Here is a 22,714-nt window from a genome sequence, read left to right as displayed (position 1 = left end):
AGGCATAAACCTGAAAAATTTATTATCCTATAACGCAAAATTGTTAAAATGAAGACATTTGGCATGGTTACGGACACTACAGATTCTTTAAGCTTTTACCAAAAAACATCTTTTTACTGTAAGCAACAATTTTAGGTCATATTCTTCTAGAAGGGTACACAAATTTTAGTATCAACCCTCGAAGATTTATGAATTAATTAATAATTTATTTAAATTATTATTGTTAGTATTGGCGAGACAGTATAACGCTGAAAAATGGCCAATTTTGGGAAACATTTAAAATCATCTCCCCAAAACAGCTGAAGTTAGCAACTTGGAATTCCCATTTAGGGAAGCAAGATTGTCCAGTTCCATGTTGCATAAACTTCAGAAGTAGCTTCTTTGGCCCACACATTTTCTGTATTGTATGTATAACACAAAACAAATAAACAATAAAATTCGCACCAATACTGTGTTTTGATTGTGTACACAGTTTATCTCCTATATAGTAACAGCTTAGAGTTTTGCCCAGAATTTGTCCAAAATATCCTTCACATTTTACTGATACTTTTATCTCATTTGACTTAAAGTATAAAAAGTTAATAAAAAAATCATATATTGATTATAATTATTTCCCAACAATTATGCAAATATCAGAAAATACTATCAGAAATGTTAACCTAAGCAGATTGTTAAGGTGCTTGAGCTGGCAAATAAATACATTTACAGAGCGTGACAAAACAATTGGGCTCAATTATAGGTTGAGGAGACGAGTGTGAGTGTGAGAAACCGGACCATACACACATCAGCAGCACGAACACTCTTGATGTCACACAGTGTAGTCATTGCAGAGGAATGTATGAAATTACCAGTGACTTAAGAGGCATAGAATTACTAGGTGACAAGGTTAATCATAACAGAACAAACGCTCCTCTACGCAGTAATAAACACAACAGGGATGAAATAATAATCTTTGCTAGACATTTGAGAAGCTTGTAAAACACAACAGGGTCGATTCACAAATCCAGTCTCACTCATTAGTAATGCTAGTTGAAAGTTTTTGAACAGCTGCTATGACAATATCAGGATTGGGAATACCCTTTGTGTTTGTGTGTATGTGTGTGTGTGTGTGTGTGTGTGTGTGTACTCCTGCTGCCTGGTGTAAATCTGATGCCAGATCCTAACACACTTCTATTATTGTCTTTTATTTTCTCCATATATTCTAATATACCGTACGCTGCTAGTTCAGTCATTTATCCTATTACATATTATATATATATAATTAAAATAATAAATTAATCTTTAATTAAAATGTAAATCTAAATGTTAAAGTAATAAAGCAGAATTATTGGTATTTCGAATGACCAGAGCAGAGGTTCTTAAAACGGGGTCAGTAAAGCACAGTCAGAGGGACTACTACAGTGTTTCCTACAGTAATCACAAAATCAAAACCCACACATATACAGTATACACTAATATTTGTTGTTGAAGTTGTTAGATATTGGATCTACCATTCAGTTGAATCTCAATAAACATTTATTCTCAAGTATGGTTTATTGGTTTATAATTGATTATTATGGGGGGGAAAAAGAAGACTGGTGTATAAAAACAATTCCTATTTTAAAACTGATTCCTAAAGAGAGACTAGCAAAATGATTTCACTGAAATTCTTATAATATATAATACTTCTTCACTACTAAATTGGTGCCTCAATAGTTAAGCTTTGGGTTACTGATCAATAGGCTGGCGGTTCAAGCCCCTTAGTCACCAAGCTGCAACTGTTGGACCCTCAAGAAGGCCCTTAACCCTGTCTGCTCCGGGGGCATATCATGTATCCTGGCTGACCCTGCACTCTGACCCCAGTTTCCTAACAAGCCGGGATAAACAAAAAAAGAATTCCAATGTGCATAAACAAAAATAAAGACTTTTTCTCTCATATTTCCTCTCTTTATTGTCATTTGTAAAATAATAGCCTTATCCCAGAATTTGAACAAAGTTTGTGCAAATCAATCAGAGGCCACTAAAGTGAATTTTATCACAATGTATCGTATTGTAGCATATTAAGTAGTATTTTTTATTCATTTACAAAGCCGCTCATCCTGTACAGTATGACCGGAACTGTGGAGCCTATCCCAGGAGACTTCGGACATGAGCGGGGTACACCGTGGACATGATGCCGATCTATCGCATGGCACAGTAGTACACACACTCATTTTTCTTGCATGTCTTTGGACTGTTGGAAGAGACCGGAGTACTCTAGGAAAACCCAACAACCATGGGGAGAACATGCAAACAGTGCTGACTTAGTGGTATTCTTCAGTTTTGAAATCATACATCAAGTGGAAGCCTGAGGCTCACACTGCTAATGTATTCTGTATGAATTCGTGCACAATTCTTAAAATGCATTTTTATTGCAAAATTTTATTTTATTGCAAAATTTTATTTTATTAGAGATCTAAAATCTTAGTTGTATATGGTTTAAATGGAGACCATATCATTTTATTTTATACTTAAAACAGTCCTGTAAAAAAAAAAAAACTAACCCTTAAAACCAAAGCAGCACAGATCTGACCACAGCACAGAAGTTGACGGGGGAACAAATTTATCATTTTACCACTAATGGAATATGGGAATGACATCGAAAAAATGTAAAATGTCATAAAACGAGCATTTTAGTATTATCATAATTTTGGTAATAGAAACTACTGAAAACAACAATAAAAACACATGATTATGTGTCTCTGTATTATTTCTTAATAAAAAAAAAAAAAATTTTTTTTTTAGCTTAGTCATATTTGTATGGTTGGTTAAAATAAAATAAAATTCAGTTCCCCATATTACCCCGGTTGTGCTGAAAAAAGGATATATCACTGTATATTGCACAATCCTGAACCCTATATATATATATATATTAAAAAAACAGCAAAACAAATAATCGCCTAAAATGTTCTGGGTTTTAAGGGTAGGAAAACTAGTGAATCTGTGTGATGCTCTTTATCTGCTCTCTAGTTTGTACTTCCTCTTCTCTCTATCTCTCTCTCTCTGTCTTTCTGTCTTCAGAGATCTCGGTGACGTGCAAGATACAGTCTAACCCGACCAAATTTGTCTTTATTTCCTCTTCTCCAGGGTTCTCCTTGCACTATTCAGTAGCTAGAACACCCAGGAAGATGCAGTAAGCATGTCTGACAGTTTTCACTCCAGGATTTCCTAGTTTAGAAATCCAGTGTGGTCTGTCTGTAACATGCACCATGAGACATACTTCATGTGGTGTATGTTGGAGGTTAGTATTTGCGGATGATGCATGAGATAAGATCTTCTGATCAGCACATGGGAAATGTGATGATGCTGTGCTGTGGAGGCGGCTCACAGGGAATCACTGTAGTGCCGGTGGGCGTGGCTAAGCCAATGGAGTTAGATTTTAACCAAGCGGCAGCCGCCAGTCTGCAGAGAGAGACTCGGACACGGTAAGGGTTTAACACTATTCATATATAACAACAACAACAAATCTAAGCTTTTGGATTGAATGTGGGTTTGAAACAGACCTTTAGGGAATGTCGTGACTATACAGGCATGTTTAAAGGGAAGATTTAAGCTCGCATATTCGATTGATGTTTGTGTTTGATGTTTTCCTTTTTGTTCCGAGATCCTTTTTATCTTTTAGAATAAATGGACACATTGTAACGGATTTTTTTTAAATGGTTATTGCGGTTATTAACAAAGAAAATAGACGTCGTGGTGCTCACTGGATTGTAGGAATCCCGTTTTAAGGGTGTTACAAGGCACTGTTGAAGACAAAGGCTAGAATAGAATAATTAATATAGTAAGAACACAAAAATAGACAATAATTAAGCTATTAATATAACGTCATATTTTTTTTTTATAAAAAATAAATAAATCAGACCTCAAGTACTAGGATATGTATTGTAATGTTTATCTTTATGTTTTCGTTTTATTTTAAATGATCGGTTTTAATCTGTTTATTAAAGCTATTCATATTTGCTGTCACTTTTCTTGCGCTGCCCTCTGCCATTATTTTCCAATTACTGAGGAATACCGGGAGAACACGCGACTGTTATGCGCCTTGTGACGTCAGCGACTTTGATCCGGCAACTGCTGATTTCTCTTTCTTCTTTGTTTTCTTTTCTTTAAAAAAAAAACGCTTTCATCACCGTCGGTGTCGCCATGTGACATCATACAGCAACGTCTCTGTAGTCAATGTAATGTGTCCATTTTATTCTGACTGGACATCTGTACATTGTGATGAAAAGGGTCTCCCACCCAAAATAAAAAATAAAAAGTCTATATGAAACTGAATATAGTCAGAGAACTTACAAATCATTAGTACAAGCAAGCTCAGAAGTCACCATGTGTATGAAATCTTTATTAGCTTAACCCAAGAATAATCAGATAAGGGGGGGAGGGGAGGTGGGGATGTCTCTTTTCTGTGGATCCCATTCGGTTTGGGTATACGGAAAAATGAGAGAGTGGTCAAGCTGGCTAAAGGAGCAGCCAAAAAAGTGTATCCATCCATCCATCCAACTAGGAACCTCTGTAGTCCATCTAGAGACCGTGAAGGCCAGTTTTAACGACCATGGTAGGACAACACTCACATGCGCATTACACCAAAAAAAAAATGTGGATGTTGAAATCGGTATCAAATGATGAAAGTTAGAGGAGAAAGGTATAGTGTGGTGAAAGGCAAAACACCAATGACAACTTAAAAAGAAGTGGGATTGTGACTGAAAAGCAAGACATTTTTATTCCATACAAGACAAAGAAAAAAAGGAAGTGTTAATTAGCAGACTAAGAATTGGATGCAGCAACCTTAATAGCACTCTACTTACAGTAGGTAAACACCCAATGGGACGCTGTGAGGAATGCTAGGAAAGTGAGACTTTCAAGCATGTATTGGTCTTGTGCAGGAAATATACAGTTAGCAATAGAGCCTGGATATGGTGGCACACCTTCAAGAACTAGGCAGAGTAGTGTTTAAAGTCTTTTAGAATGGGGAGTCACTGATCAGGCGAGGAAGGGTTTTTGAGAAAGACTGGACTGGAAAGTTGCCTTTAAATGACAAGGAAGCTGAGGAGAGAGACAGAGATCTATAAGTGGCGGTGATGCAACTTACAGAACTCCAACTAGATGCTGAGTGGTACTGGAGGGCAGAGTGTCTGGAAGTACCGGATAAAACAGACAAAGAGTTCAAGACAAGATCAGGGAAGGATGGATTAGACGCTATAAGGAAGACTGGTCTAGAAAATCGACATTAAGAGAAATGCCGGGAGGATGAGGGAGAATGAGACCTACAGTTGGCGGTAATGTAACCAACGTACTGGATTCCAACCGCCGTTAAACAACAAAGAAGAAGAAGAACCTGCAGAAGAAAGATGCAGAGATTTGACCTCCATCACTCCATTACATCGTCAAGATTTGCTTAAGATGCTTGTCAAATTTTTTTTTCATGATAAACAATACGAATGCAGTTCTGTCCTACCTAGTGGGCACATGGACTACCCCTCAAATCTGTAGAAGGTATTTGAAATTCAAGACCCCTTAAGATGTATTTGGGTCATCATGTAAAAATCACATAAAATGAATCATAATGTTACATTTTAAATGATTGTAGTTCTGTTTGGTATAACAAGTACTATACTTAATATTCTACTCTAGACCGACCACTTGAGTACTACATTCAAATGTACAGCTTGCTAGCAGTATGTTGTTGTTGGTCCTACACTGCATACAGTGGCTGGGATGTGGGCATTGGGTGGGAATTGAACCTGCAGTATAAGTTGATATCATTAGTAGTTCCATCCATCCACTTCTGTATCTAGGAACCTCTGTAGTCCAACTAGGGACGATGGAGGCCAGTGGTGACCATTTTTCACATTTTTACAACCCTGGTAGGCACATTTACACTTACTCATTCACTCACTTATGGTCTATATTGCTTTATCCTGCAGATCTATCGCATCCATTCATGTGTCCTCTCCAACACATCTTTATATCTACAACATTAGAGAAAGTCCAAATAACATGCTCCTAAAGTCAGAACATCCAGCAAGCTGTGTTTCCTACCTTAGGACGGAATCAGTGCTGGCTTCAGCTTGGTCTGGGTCACTAATTACTAATAAGTCCATGAAGATACCGTAAAAACAACTTTAGTATGAGTCTTTCAATTAATCCTGAAGACATCCGGGATGTTGATATATGTAGTGCTTTAATGGATTTTGAAGACATTCCCAGTAAGTTTCTAGTGTGTATCCTGTAGTCCTGTCTGAGCCCACTGGCTAGTTTCTTATTAGATTGTGGCATGCACAAATCTCACAATAACCCAGCTCCGATTAGGGGATGTTAGGACACATGGTGCTTGATACCAATCTGATATTGACATCTTCATAGCAACCAAGCTGTCTACTGTTTCTACATGCTTTTGTTATCAAGTTATGCAGAACATCGAGGAGAGATGACAGCAGGCTTTAACACAATGTGTGCCGTGTTAGATGTGTGTCAGTCAGCACCTCACCCATGGAGCATAGATTATGTCAGTGGGGCAGTGAATGTCAAATCTGATCTGACACCAGCCCTGCTTTCCAAACTGTAGTTTCAGGCTTGGTATTGGATTGATGGTTTCGTAATGAGACTGACAGTTCAGAAACTTGGACACATCGCATGCCTGACAAAACCATTTCATCATCAAGGATTAACATTTAATAAGGTTGTGCCATGAGTTTTAGGTAACTGGTCTGACATTTTGTCCTAACCGGTCTCAAATTTAACAGAATATTGACAGAAAATGACCACTCTCGGTCAACGTAGGTGTCACTTCTTAAGAGACTAATATCGTAAGCTACAATCATTTATGCTATGTTTAATCCAAACATAGTCGCTTTATAAATGGCATTTTCTACATTTATGTATATGATCAGTGTGGAATTTGTTTGGTTTATAGCTAAATAGTGCTTCTGATTGTTTCCCAGCAGGAAAGGCTGGTTCCTCAAGGACTTTATCGCACTAAGCCATGGGAAAGGATTACTACAAGACCCTGGGCATTCAGTCTGGGGCCAATGAGGAGGAGATCAAAAAAGCCTACAGGAGGATGGCCCTCAAGTTCCATCCAGACAAAAACAAAGATCCTAACGCAGAGGAAAAATTCAAAGAAATAGCAGAAGCATATGAAGTCCTCAGTGACCCAAAGAAGAAAGCCATTTATGACCAGTACGGCGAGGATGGTAAGTGGCGCAAGAGTTGTTTATGGGTATACAGTGGCATGCGCAAGTTTGGGCAGTCCTGGTCAAGCTTTCTGTTAATGTGAACAGTTGAGCAAGTGGAAGATATCCAAAAGGGATAAAGGTACAGATGACACATTCCCTTTATATTATAAACACAATCATTTCTTTTAATTTTAATTTTTTACATTTTTAAAATAACAAAAGGAAAAAGGCCTGCAGCAAAAGTTTGGGCACCCTGCATAGTTAGTATCTAGTAGCACCCCCTTTGGGAAATATCACGGCTTGTAAACTCTTTTTGTAGCCAGCCAAGAGTCTTTCAGTTCTTGTTTGAGGGATTTTTATCCATCCTTCGCCCAGTCTTCCTGGGCTGTCTTGAACGCATTGCTCTTTTGAAAATTTCCAGTATTCCAGTTAGGTCAGGAGACTATGAAGCCCATGGCAAAACCTCCAGCTTGCTCCCCTTGAGCTATTTCATCATAGATTTTCGGGTGTGTTTGGGATCATTATCCATTTGTAGAAGCCATTTTCTTTTTAACTTGAGCTTTTTTACACATGGTGTTATGTTTGCTTCTAGAATATGTTTAATTTTAATTGAACCCATTGTTCCCAATATTCCCCATGCCATTGGCTGCAATACAACCCCAAAGCTTGATCCATCCATCCCTATGCTTAACAGTTGGACTGGTGTCTTTTTTTTATGAAATTCTGTACCCCTTGCTCTCCAAACATACCTTACCCTGCCTGTTTTGCGGCCAGAGAGTTCTATTTTAACCTCATCAGTCTACGGGACTTTTTTCCAAAATGCATCAGGCTTGTGTTAAGGACGCAGGAGAGGTTTTCTCCTGATTACTCTTCCATGATGGCCATATTTGTGCAGGCGCCGCTGAACAGTTGAACAGTGTACCGACGACTACAGAATCTGCCAAATCCTCCTGAAGATCTTGTTCCAGTCAAACGGGGGTTCTGACTTGCTATTCTACTAGCAATCCTACGAGCAGTTCTCACTGATATTTTTCTTGGTCCTCCAGACCTTATCTTGACCTCCACTGTTCCTGTTTCTTTGCTATCTTCTAATAGCCTACACCTGCTTTGTGGGTGTCAATGAGTTTAATTTTCAGAGTGCTAGTAAACAGCTTAGAGGAACCTACTGTATGGCTGCTGGTGGATGGGGCAAGGTTAGAGGATTCTGGGTATTTAGAAAGCTTTGAAATTTGCATCACCTGGCCTTTTATAATGATTGTGAACAAGCCATCACCCTAACGGTCTAATTATGGTCTGATACCTCAAAGTTATCTGAAAGCTCAAGTCTCCTAGGATTTCCATTCTTTTGTAGAAAACAAGAACAATACACTGATATTGCTTCACATATTGCAAATAAGTGCATCTAAACTATTGTACAGTATAAGTGCATCTTGCTTAATTGTTCACATTAACAGAACTTTTGACCCCAAACTTTCGCATCCCACAGTATGTGGTTGTTAATGATGACATTTTCTTATCCTGCCGTTCTTGAACGTCTCAGCAGAAGTAGTAATATATATCAAAAAACTGTTATACATATTGCTTTTAGGCCTCTCAGCAGTACGTATTTATTTGTAAGAGTTTGAAGCTCGAAGTCATCACACACACAAATCTGTGTTCTTTTTGGCTTGCATATAAAGGCAAGAGCTCTATGTTGTATGTGTATATGCTTCCGTCCTGCAGCTTACAGTGGTGTTTCTTTCCCTGATACTATGCATACTAGACCTCCTGCCAGAATGATTCTTCTATTTTTAGAGCGCTATAAAACCTTGTTTTTTTTTCAGACTTGAGCTGTGAGTTTTGAATCTATCCGGAATACAATGATGTTTGCTCTACTAGGCCTTGTTTGGTATATACCGTTACATAAAGCTGTAGGACATTTACAGCATGTTCCTTTTTTTCCCTTTGAGTATACACTTCAAAAGTTTCCCAGGCTTTCGTTAGGCCTCGAGTATTTAGTATGAAGCTGCAGATAAACATCCCACAGTTTGATATTACATCGCCGTCTGGGGAACCAGCACTTGATTTGAGCTCAGAGTATCATTACAACTGATGGGATGTTAAATGAGACGCTATGCGAAATGCATTGCAGGTTCTAACAGCAGCCAAAATGTTTCTAATTTAATTGAATTTATTTCTATTTCTAAACAGACATGTTTTAAAGCATTTTTTTTTGTATTTGGCTGAACTGAATTAAATATTCAGAGTGGCCTATATTCGGTTCCAATGGTTTAGAGGTTTAAGCGTTACAGGGTTTTACTGTGTGAACCTTTAAGAAGTAAACATGTAATGCTATTTTGTCAAGAGAGAGTTTCCAAGCCAACATGACGTAGTCATTTTCCGTTTCCCCTGTTTCCTCAAAGTTACATTCCGACCTGTAAATGCTTTTTTACGGATAAGAATAGACGTAAGGTAGGCTGTTTGTGACAGATAATATCTGCGTACTGTACTGTACCCATCTCTCCAAATGTGTGTTGTCCTTTCTCAGTATCCAAAATAGAAAGAGAGTGACACACACTCTTGGCAGCATCTCGCTGGAGAAGCACAAGCAGTTGCGACCAAATCAAATTTAGTTGGTGGAGTTAACTGACATTTGCTAATTGCTGCTCTGAAATAGCTTGTCTATAAAGATTATTATGTAAACTACAACTATAACGATGTGTTCCATGAAGCTGGATGTACGCGCAAGTGTGTTATATAACCATAAATGTGTTCATGCTAAGAAAAAGATTTCTAAACCTGCAAACCCAAACCTTTTAATCTGTCTCAGATGTAATGTGTTCATAGTGAGAAGTTCTACAATATGGTGTGTATTCTTAATACTCAGATGATGTAGAACTCCAGTAAAATGCATTTTTGCCCTCCATGGTTACAGCATGGGCTATGCAGCAGTAGGGGGGAAGCCGTCTCACACACGCTGCTGCGGTTAGACATTTTCTTAAGAGCCGAGACATTGAGTTGTTGTTTTTTTTAACTCACTTTGACTGACACGAGTTCTCAGAAGCAGTGTAGGTGTTATACAGGACTCAAAAGGTTGCTGTAATACGTAATCAAGAACATTGGTGGATCTTTAATGAAATGTTACTGGCTCATTGCCTGTGCGATCCCTTCCATGGATGACAATTTATTCATGTATTTAAATATATACAGATTAATAATATACATAAGATATGGATGGGTGACAAATGAAAGGTGTCAGTCAATGACGAGCCACTAGAACAGCTGTAGTGCTTCAATCCACGTTCAACAGGTACAAGGTAGAAAGGATTTTAAGGGCAGAAAACACTTTCTAACATGTTACTCGTTGACGAAAGACCATTGGTATATGGTTTACTTTGGTTTTTTTTTATACTCAATAAAACATTGGGTGAGACTTTACACCCTGTGGATAGGGACAGAGTCACCCTGGTAGAGCCCAAATACACCAGGAAAAAATAATTTCATCATAAGGGTCTGTCAGAATAACGCTGTGTTGACCCTCTGCAAGATGTTTGAGGAAAAAATACCTTGAAAGCAAGAGACCTAAGATATTTGACTAGTTCTCTTTGTGGATCATAGCTCCTATGACCCCAATTAAGGTAGGCCAAGTGGAATAGAAATGAGAAATTGTACAGTATAACCAAATCTAAAAGCTATTATATGTTTACTATATATTTCAAAGAAACCATAAACACTTGATTCCAACCATGTAAATATATTATTATTGTTTCTTTTCAGGACTCAAAAGTGGAGGAACTGGCTCATCTAGTGGACCAGGCACTACCTATCACTACACCTTCCATGGAGATCCACATGCCACATTCGCATCGTTCTTCGGTGGCTCGAACCCCTTCGATATGTTCTTTGGCTCTGGACGTCATTGGAACGCCAGCAACGGTGCCGGAGACCACGATATGGACATCGACATGGATGGGGATGATGATCCATTCAGCTCCTTTAGCCACTTCGGCTTTAATGGTCTCAATGGGTTCCATCGTGGGGTAGGTCGCCGACCTCGTAACGAGTCTTTGCACAGCGGAAGCAACACCAGGAAGAAGGTACAGGACCCTCCTGTGGTGCACGAGCTGCGGGTATCTCTGGAGGAAATCTTCCATGGATGTACTAAGCGCATGCGCATCACTCGGCGCCGCCTCAACCCAGATGGAAGGACGACGCGGTCGGAAGACAAGATCCTAAATATCGTCATCAAGAGAGGATGGAAAGAAGGGACCAAGATCACCTTCCCTAAGGAGGGCGACGAGAATCCTGAGAACATTCCGGCCGATATTGTTTTTGTGCTTAAGGACAAGGGACACCCGCACTTCAGGAGGGATGGATCGAACATCGTATACACTGCCAAAGTCAGTCTTAAGGAGGTACGTGGTTATTTTTCTCTTTCAAATATTATATATATTCACATACATATACATATATACACATATTCTAGGGCACTAATGGCTCAGTGGTAGGTGTTTCGCCTTCTATGCGGAAGGCCCGGGTTTGATTCCCAGCTATTTCCCAAACCCCCCAAGCCCAGATAAATGGAAGGGTTGCTTCAGGATGGGCATGGAGCAGTCAAAAGGCCAACAACACATACAGTACACATTTGTACACAATTTTACACACAGTACATAATTTTAGCACTATGTAACTAACAGCAGTTAAATTAAGTTTTTCTGTTATTCTATTAGGAAAATATTTATATATGAATGTTTTAAAAATATTTCTTGAGGTACATCGCACATAATCTCAGTAGAGACTGAAAAGCTCAGTGTAATTGTGCATCATCAGTGTAGGAGGCGTGAAAGCCAGCCAAGGGATATTATAAAAGCAGAACATTAGGAGGCCTGAAAGGAACCTTGTTGGACATCATATCACACATCCTTTGGCTCTGAGGAATTTCCACAAGTGACAGCATGCCAAGTGAGATCTAAATAATGCGAGACTGTGTTATTAAAATATGAGTTGACTCTGTCAAATGCTGTATGCAAGTTGATCAATGACCAGCTGTAGCAAACATTGATAATGTACTATGACGGTTGCAAATGATAGAAAAGAATCCGGTTGGTTTTTCTCCAAAATTGTAGCTTGACAAGTGAGAAAATCTGAGAAAATAAGACAAGCACAGTGAGACAGCTTATGCATATTTAGGTGAAGGCTCCATAACCACCAATAACATAATGTACAACCAAATAACAACTTTAGCACTCAATTATAACGTATATTGTTATACCAATCAGAACTAAAGTCACTTTTTGTCTGAACATCACTAGAAGACGTAGTAACACCCAACTGCTACCAATTCTACCAATATACCCTCTTATGTTCCGATCCAGCATCTCGGATGCTTTAGCTGGTACCAAGATCATTTAAGACCAGATGAGTAAAACCTGCAATATGCAAAACCTCCCCAAATGTTTGCTCATTTATGTATTATTTCATAATTTATAATAAGCCAACTGTTCTCATAGTTAACATCCTATTTAAGGTGCAAACAAGATGGTATGAATAAGTAAGCGAAGGCCAAAAGAAAGCTTTTGAGCAGCACCCTGACACCCAAAAACAGATTGGGTTCTTCCCCATAATAAATTATTTATCTGGGACATTCATTCATCTGTAAAAACCATATGCTGATCCGTTTTGGGTCTACTTGCTTTCTAGCTTATATAATGCTCCTTTCAGTCCATCACATATAATGAAGTATATTTTCTTTGATATTTGTTATTTAGGTGGTACGGTGGCTTAGTGATTAGAACTGTCGCCTTGCACCTCCAGGTTTTGGGTTCGAGTCCCACATCGGTCTGTGTGCATGGAGTTTGCATGCGCTTGCTGAGGTTCTCCAGTTTCCTCTTGGTCCCTAATTGGACTTCTAGATAGATGGATAGATATCCAATTTGGGTCTGTGGGCTGAAGATAAAGTGCAGCGAACGGTTTTGCATGTTGATCCTAAATTTAGTCAGTCCATAAATGTTTTTTTTTGCCCTACTGTCTGAATGCGATATCGCACGCTTGCTTCATTTATTTTTATTTGGCTGATTCGGATATGGATTACAAGATGCACATCTGGACATCCAAAAGCATCATCTTATACTGTACTTGCTCCAACTTCGTACTATTAAAGGAGGTATTTATAAGAGTATCCTTCCAACATACAGTATTAGATGGGTTTTACACTGGGGTATTAAAAGAAATCTGCAATCTCGATGACTCTTCTTTGCAGTCAGATACAACAAGCTCAGTTGTTTGATCAGTTGGGTTCTCCAAATTGTCGACCCAGACATAGACTAGACAGATTAACTGTGGTCTTATTACTGGCGACTGTCTCCTCGTTTTTCTGCTCTTAGAGGTTAAAATGAAAGGCTTAGCTCACTTCATGCCAGGTGTGTCCAGATTAACTATTGACCCTGTTGACCTCACTAAATTTATCGCAAGTGTGAAGACTAAGGACACCGTAGACATAGTTTTACCCAAACACAGCACAGAATGTGAAATATTTCTTTTTATCAGGATTCAGCAAGGTATAGTTTGAACAAATATAATCTCTGTATATCTGTCCGATCAGATTTGCTCCATGAGGGCTCGAAGGCTTCGTGCTTTCGAATGATGTTAAGCAGAGTCAGCTTTTCTGGCTGTTCAGAGCCCTTACTTGGTTTATCCTCTCCCACTAAAGTGTGAGGGCGGAAGAATGTCGTGTTGCCGTGTCATGCACCACAGCACACTATCCTCACTGGGAAAAGGTCTAGCCAGCAAACCAGGCGCATATAATCGTCAAGCGAGTCGTCCGGCATTTTATTGTATTTTTGGTAGCCGGTTTAATTGCAAGCATTCGTGAAAAGCAAGAGGTCGCAGGTAGACTCAAATATGGGTTTTGAAAAGAAACACTTCGCCCTTTTGATGCTACAAAGAAGCTTTGATATTCACCATAATGGGTAACTCAGGGACGCGATCATATTTTTTTTGTGCCATGTAGACACGTCTTCAGTCTTAACTGAAGGTTCCCACCAGCTCCGGATTGATCAAATGATGAAAAAGAATCAGAACATGAGTAATACATTCTTACTAAAATTAACCGACACTTTCAGCCTCTCACTTAATTATTTCAAAATAGCCTTAATGGAGTCCTGAGTCACCGCAGAATGTTTCAGAGCATCACTGTAATCACTAAGAGAAGTGGGTGTTTTTTTTCTCCCCTCACCTGGCTGTCTGAAAGCTTAATCATTTCAGCAGTCAAGGGACACACACAGTTACGTCTCGGCTCCGCTCATGACATCAGGCTGACTGTGGCAGCGAACTCAAGATCATTTCAAGGAAATGTCTCCAAGCGCCCAAGCCTTTCAGAACGCAGCCTACTTTTTTTTTCTCAAAATAGACCAGACTTTACAGCATTACTTTCAGCCTCCAGTCTCGAGCCGTTCAAACGTCTGATCCATATGTGTTTAGGATGCGTGTTTTCACCCGGGATGGTGTTTAAATATCTTTTTCCGGAGGATGGCATTAGATATGGCGCTGCTCCTCCTCGAGCTCATTAGAGGTCCAGGTTGAAACTTGATGAGAAGTTAACACAGCCCTAATATCACCGAGGCAATAAATTGGTCTGCCATCTGTCTTGTGGTGTCTCATGAACATGCCAACTTGCCCATAAATCTTCGCCAGCCTGTTTGCGATAATCACATCTGCAAATAAAGATGAAGGTATTTTCCTTCGGCTTCCTTCTAAATTATAAGGAATATCTTTCTCTCTAAAGCGGAGATTAATTGTTTGAGTGGAACTTTAAAAAGGGTTAGGGGTTCGGAGAGTAAACCAGTGACAGGACATTTGGCTTTAGGGGTTCAAATCTTTGGTCTACATTTAAGGAGCGTAACTGGATGTACTCTAGAGCTCTGTTTTGAGTAAACTTTAAAGCCTCCTTGGTAACTTGGCACGAATGTATGACCATGTATCACCAAGATAACTTTAGGCCGAATATGATCCTTACCCAACACAACTTGTATTATATTTTAGATTTGCTTAGTCTTAATTAAACTACATATATACTTGGTATTTGCACATTATTTCAAAATGTAACTCCTCATCCATTGTTCTGCATTAAGCCAGCCATGAAAATGCAAGGCATTCTGGTAAGGCCAAATGTTTCCTTGAGCCTCAGCCATGGCCTGTTTGCTTCGAGCCTGAAGGATTGAGCTGATGTCATTGCTAACATAGCTCCTTATCTCATGTGGCAGCTGCTTTGTAGTTCATTCAGGCTGTGTCGCTCCTCTGAGATGAGGGATATTTAGAGAACGTCCATTCCTGGAAAGCTGAATTGAAGTATCAATGTAACTATAAGAACCCACGTTAGACACGTTCGACATGTCTGTGTGTCGGATCGAAAGCGTGTAAAAATCAACAGAACAAGCCGTTTAGTTTGTATCTGCTTTCCATAGAACAGTGGAAATTGCTGGTGCCCTGATCTAGAAGTAGTCATGGAACGTTTTGACCCCTCTGACAAACCTGCCAAGTATTTACAACCTCGACTGATTCTTCAGTTGCTCCATTAGGGCTGCAAAATGAGAACAGCAGCTAAAATTAACTTTGCACCGCTGACCCCCCTCTACGATAGCATCCGGCACACTCACTCAGATACCGAACTGTCACTAATTAAGATTTGTGCAACAACAACAACAAAAAACCCTAATGTTTTACAGATTAACACAATACATTCTTTACAAATAAGTCATAACGCATGGTCTCAGTTGTTTTTTCTCTCAGCGTTTTTTTGTTGTTTATTCAATGTCTGACTCAGAACGTGCCGTTTATGACCTCACTTTTACAAACTTGGGAACGAATTTTGAGAACATAAATACAGAGACAGATGAAGAGATAGAGGGATAATCTACAAAGCAAATGAAGAAGCAGCTCATAAATCAGTGCCAGACATTAAATGAACATGGGTTCAGATGTTCGTGATGATATTTGACGTCTAATACCAATCAGTAGCTTGAGAATGAAACTGTTACGGGGCTAAGCAATGCATTACATCAAACACAAGGTCTCATTGATGGCACTACCATGGGGCAAAGCATTACACGCATCTAAAGACAGACAGGAGCTATCTTTCATTCATTCATTTATTCATCTGAGAATCTATACTGCTTTATCCTGTATACATGCTCATGGGGGGCCTGGAGCCTATCCCAGGAGACTTTGAGCGTGAGGCGGGCGGGGTACACCCTGGATAGGGTGCCAATACATTGCACGGCACACATAATACAGGCGATTTGGGTACCAATTAGCTTAATCTGCATTTCTTTGGACTGTGGAAGGAACGCGGTGCACCAATAAGTATGGGGAGAACATGCAAACTGACACACACACACCCTAGTTGAAAATCGAACCTTCGACCCTGGAGGTGCGAGGCCACAGGAAGCTATTAATGGCTAATTTAGTGTTTCAAATCCAAATTCATAACGATACTGGGACCGTGCCCTGATCTTTCCAAACCCTCGGTTTATTATAAACCATGGATCATGTAGCGATCTGTTATACAAGGCTATGTAAAGGATGCATTATGATATTAGTGAGAATGGGATGTTTATCATAAAAAGGTTGGATCAACACTGGCACCACGTTTGACGTAGTGATTAGCACTGTGGCCTCGCACCTCCATGATCAGAGGCCTGGAGTCTGTGTGTATGTGGAGTTAGCATGTTCTCTCTGTGTTTGGTGGGTTTCCTCCAGGTACTCTGGTTTTCTCCGACAATCAAAAGACATGCAAATTAGGCTAACTGGCGCCTGTAGCGTGTGAATAGGTGTGTGTGCCCTGCTATAGATTGGCACCCTGTCCAGGGTGTACCCTGCCTCTTGCACAAAGTCTCCTGGGATCTTGTATACAGGATAAGCCGGTATACTGTAGATGATGAATAAACGAATGAATCAACACTTCTTGACCAATCACAGTACAGAATTTAATAGTACATTCGTATTATTCATAGTGATTGTAGCATGATTTGGATCACTTATTGAACAAACTGCTATGATTTTGTCTAACATGATTCCTTTTCCTTTTCCTCCTCCAGGCCCTGTGTGGTTGCACGGTGAACATTCCCACCATAGACAACAAGGTTATCACGCTGCCCTGCAACGACATCATTAAACCAGGAATCATAAAGAGACTTCGGGGTGAGGGTTTGCCCTTACCCAAGAGTTCATCCCAGCGCGGGGACATGATAGTGGAATTCCAGGTGCGCTTTCCCGACAGGATACCGCCTCAGTCCAAAGAAATCATCAAACAGCACTTACCCCAGTCTTAAAGCCATTTTTTTTTTTAAGATGGACATTATCTTTCACAAACATTAATAACGACCCAGAGGAATGCAAATCGTGTATAAAGGACCGGACGTCAACTACATACAGTATTTTGTTAACCTTTTTGAGAGCACGTGGGGAAAAAAAATTCTTTCGGAAAGATTTTTTTTAGCAGTTTGTTACCTTGAAGCCTATGGATTTCATCCATTACCTTTTTCATGATCTGCTCATTTTTTCACATCATCACTTCGAGGCGAAACGGAAAGAATCGAACCCTGCTTTATTTAAATGAAGCTTAACGTGGATGACTGATGCTCTGCTTGTTTCACAGCTTATTCGTTTCGTCTCTCTTGAATGTTGCCCTTCTTTAGTCCATGTTCAGTTGAGATTTTTGGATAAAGCAGATTCAGATTACACTTTAGGTCCTTTAGAGTGATGGGCTGCCTTTAGCACCAGCAAGTTCGATAGAAACCATTTGATATATTTTTATTCTGAGAATCAACCCAGCAGTCTAAAGGTGCTTTGTTCTCTGTGACCAGATTATTAGGTGCTGTCGCTCATCCCAAGTCTTTAATGGTGTGATCACAGGATCTCGAGTGCCTTAATACGGCTCGGACTAGCTAGACTTTAGAGTCAGGTTATGTAACGAAAAAGACGAGTGTTTTCACTTCAACCAAGGCCTATTATGGTACTGTATACGCCACTGAACAAGCAATTATTATGTCATTGCACGATTAGCCTGCACTGGTAGTCTTTTAGAGCCATGTTTTTTTTTTTCTTTTATGTGTGCATGTGCTTGTTTCATGTACCCTACTTAAGACATTTTGGGATTGTTTTACACTATTCACATTACCATGACCCATACAGTACATCATTTCTTTTATACAGTATCCGTAAGACAATCATGAGTCTTTCATGGTGGGTTTAAAGAAAAGGGTAGAAAGAATGAAAATGAAGCCGTGTACAGAGTAAACAGGAACGCGTTAAGGATTCATGGTTGCTGTATATACACGCTTTCCGTAAAGAAAACACACAAGAGCACTTTCAGAAAACTGTGAAGTCAGACGATGAAGTTTGGTTTGAAGGTAGGTCGTAAACATTCAATTGCACACTATACGTCTACTGTTCCGTGCACACGACTGTGGATATACAGTACATGCTGTATGAAACCTTCAGTTTGCAAATAAGGATATGCACACTATGGAGAGAGTTTTGAAGTTTAGGTATGACTGCTGACACTTTTACTATTTTAGATGTGCACACTTTATAGTTACGGTTTCCTCTTGTAATTAAAAAAAAAAAAAAACACATTTCTATACATTTGTATCCCTTGAGATGTATTGCCTTTTAGCAATATAGCCAACATTTGTCTTTTTTTTCTTGGACAATCAAGTACGAACCCATCTCTCTCTCTCTCTCTCTCTCTCTCTGTCTCTGAGAATCCGAATGTTCTTCTCAAACATGAAACTTTTGAAAGGTGCCAAGAAAATTTGGGATGCACAGTCACTAGAAAAAGGTTCCTGGCATGAGTTTATCTAATCATGTCTGAAACTAGGATTTTTTTGCTTGATCATTTTTTTATGTCATTTTTACACCAATGTTATTTATGTATTCTTTAATATAGCGATGTTGCGTTTATCATTCGGCCTCGTTTTTTTTTAAGTAAATCTAGCTTGCTAGCTGGGATTGTAAAAGGGTTTAGCAAGTGATACGAGTGAACCAGTGTGTTAGTGTACTGTGATTTTAAACATTGTTAAGGTCTACTGGACTGATGCTTTGGCAGGGCTGAAGCTTGTTCTGAATGTGCTGTTTTTATTTTTAGTAGTACGGCTATTATAATTATGTACCTTTTTGTTGTTAAAGGATATTGTTTTAAAAGGCAAGAAATAAACCACATACCATAAGTTTATGGCCATTTTTTTTATACCTAAACTTGTTTTGCATCACTGTATAACAGTACTGTAAGTATCTAATAATAAACAGGCAAGTAACTGCATGTCTGATATATGAAAAATATTTCTTTGCTAAAAGAAGTATGTAATTTATAATACTATAAGATGTATACTCTGGAAAAAAAGACAATATTTTTTTTAAATCTAACCTATCTATAATTTCCTTAAATTACTTTTTTACACCAACCCATTTATAAGATTATTACGTTTATTTCTAATTAAATATTATCAAAATTGCAAGGAGATTATCAGCCAATAGAACAAAACCTTTTTTCGCTTGCAATTTTAGCAACATTTGACTAGAAATAAGCTTAATCTTACACCATATAAATAAGTATTTGGCCAAATCTGCAATGACATTGCTTTTAAATACATACACTCCAATATGGAGTTGGTTCTCCATTTGTAGCTATAACAGCTTCCACTCTTCTTGGAAGGCTGTTCACAAGAAAATTGTTTCTGTGGGAATTCCTGCCCATTCATTCTGTAGAGCATTTATTAGGTCAGGCACTGATGTTGGACGAGAAGGCCCGGCTCACAATCTCCGTTCTAGTTCATTCCAAAGCTGTCCAATGGGGTTGAGGTCAGGGCTCGATGGGGCCAGTCAATTTCTTCCACACCGAACTCATCAAGTCATGTCTTTAGAGTTCAGTCAGTCATGTTGAAAAAGAAGGGCCTTCCCCAAACTGTTGCCACAAAGTTGGACGCATAGCATCGTCCAAGATGTCTTGGTGTGCTGAAGCATTAAGGTTACCCTTCACTGTATACTATATAGGAGGCCTGATTGAAACATCTGAATTCAATAATTAACAGGTTTGATTTGGTTAAGAATATTTTTCGTGCAATGTGAGGGGAAATTTTAGTACTAATAGTGGGTGAAAGCAAAAGCTAAGAAAATGTGAAATAAATTATAAGAGACACGTTAAATCAAAGGCTGCAAAAGTACAAATGTACTAATGGCCCATTGTTCTCAACAGCCCCCTCTACCCTGTTAACATTTTTGGGGCATCTCTTTTTAATAAACATTACCGAAAAGGTTATCATTTGACTCAACTTCATAATTAAATCAACAAAATAAGCAATTAATAATGTATGAAACATTAAATACTCATTTAAATTGTACCTGAAGGGTAAATTAAATAAGACATTAAACATAAATAAATAAATAAATAAATAAATAAATACAGGTATGGAGCACAATTGAGGAGCGCTGAATCTTTTCAGCTCTTTAAAATATTTTAACACATACTTACATCTGCAACATCCAACATATAATCCATTATTTAAATATTAGAACTACATTTTTATTTGTAAAAACAAAATTTTACCTAAATTCAAAAACAGCTTAAACCCTCCTATCCACCAGGGGCAGTAGGAATAACCTGGATACCTTTTTTTTTTATTTCTTTTTTTTACGAAAATCACAGTTGCAAGATATACCATTTGCTATAACTCTTAAACAGCCAACTCTCTCTTTCTTACATTTCGCCTCATACGCATACATGCCTGACTGGTGCATTTATACTCAAAAGCCTAAACAGCTCACGATTTGCAAACGCCTACTGTACACCCAGAGCACAATCTGACTCACATTCTAAGAAAATTAACTAGCATGTCATGCCTCAGCTGAAATTAATGATTCAGGAGCCGAGATCCTAAAGCTCCGAGGTTAATGGCCTCCTATTAGACCAATTGCTTGTCATTCCCCCGGTTCTCCTTGTAGAAACACATCGATGGTACATCCCCAGAAACCTCTGCAGCACTGTTGGAATTGGATTGAGAAAACTATCAGCACATAATATAACAGAAAATATTGAGCTTTCATGGAGAAGGAGGAGAAGAGTATAATAGAACACATGCAGAAATTTCACAGGAGGTGAAGCCTACAGCATCTTTCGACAAATCCAGTTAGATCTCAGTCACAGTGAGAGAAGAGCATGACAAATTCAAGTAAATGCTTCATTTCCCTCATTAGGCTTAATAGGATAACTAAGAAATTAGCAGTGTCATTACACTAATTAGCTCTTCTATATTTGACACTGCACAAAAGCATACTGAACATCTTTAACAATGTGCCACAGACCACAATGAAAGACTACAACTTCAGTTTTTATGAGCAAAATAGGTATATATACTGATTTAGGGTCTGGGTTCGATTTCTGCCTCGGGTCTGTGTGCATGGAGTGTTTTCTCCAGGTACTCTGGTTTCCTCCCACAGTCCAAAGACACAAAGATTAGGCTAATTGGGAAGTGTATGAATGAGCAATGTAAATTTGTGGATGGGTACAGTGTGCACCCTATTCATGGTATACTCTGCCATGTGCCCTAAGTGTCCTGGGATAGGCTGTAGGCCCTCCTGAATACAGGATAAAGTCTAACATTTGGAGCATCACTATTCATCACCATCCCTTCAATCTCTAATTTTTTTAAAGCACTAGAAGAAGATGGGCTGGTCTGATGAATCACATTTACTTTTACATCATGTGGATGAGGTGCATGTGCATCTCTTGCTTTGGGCAATATTCTAAAGGAAACCTTGGGTCTGCCATTGTTGTGGGTGTTACTTAGACATGTACCACCTTCCTAAACATTGTTGGACCCCAAGTACAACCCTTTATGGCAACAGTATTCTCTGTTGGCACTAATGGCCTCTTTCGGCATGATAATGAGCCCTGTATCAATGCAAAAATTGTTCAGGAATGAGTTGAAGGACATGATAAGGAGCTCTTCGTCTGACTTGGCCCAATTCTCCAGACCTTAGTCTAATTAGTTCAATCCATGGAGGCCAACCTCACAGTTTAAAGGATCTTCTGCTAATGTCTTGATGCCAGATTACAACAGCGCACCTTTAGAAGTCTTGTCGAAGTCTGGAATCATCATCTGGTTTTGGCAGCACAAAGTGGACGTAGACAATATTAGGCAGGTGGTTTTAATGTTAATGTTATGTATAATTTACATATAACTCATTAAATGTTAAACTACAAAAAAAGAATTATGGCATCCTGTAATTTTTCGTAACAATGCATATTTGGAAACCTAAAGTCCTTATAACAGACTTAATGTAAAACTTCAATATAAACCGATGTGAATCTCCAAGAATACATTTCCATAAGTAACCACATCTGAAAAAAAAAAACTGAAGGTGAATCTGAACCAGGACCACTGCCAATAACCTTGACCAACTCAGTAGTGACCAAGACCCTTGGATGTCCCTCTGATGATGAGTTCTCTAGCACTGTTCTGGGTATAATCCAATTATTCAAGGTT

General features: G+C 38.9%; 1 protein-coding gene across 1 annotated transcript; it reads left to right on the top strand.

Moving 5' to 3' along the window:
* Window positions 1-3,395: 3,395 nt before the first annotated feature.
* Window positions 3,396-19,491, top strand: dnajb5 (DnaJ heat shock protein family (Hsp40) member B5). Its single transcript, XM_053480488.1, has 4 exons — window positions 3,396-3,443; window positions 6,960-7,211; window positions 10,950-11,587; window positions 17,267-19,491. The coding sequence occupies exons 2-4, from the start codon at window positions 7,001-7,003 to the stop codon at window positions 17,498-17,500; spliced, it is 1,083 nt and encodes a 360-aa protein (XP_053336463.1). The 5' UTR covers window positions 3,396-3,443; window positions 6,960-7,000; the 3' UTR covers window positions 17,501-19,491.
* Window positions 19,492-22,714: the final 3,223 nt, after the last annotated feature.

This window comes from Clarias gariepinus, chromosome 21 (assembly GCF_024256425.1).
Source record: "Clarias gariepinus isolate MV-2021 ecotype Netherlands chromosome 21, CGAR_prim_01v2, whole genome shotgun sequence".
NCBI lineage: Eukaryota > Metazoa > Chordata > Actinopteri > Siluriformes > Clariidae > Clarias > Clarias gariepinus.
This window is presented reverse-complemented; position numbering and strand designations above follow the sequence as displayed.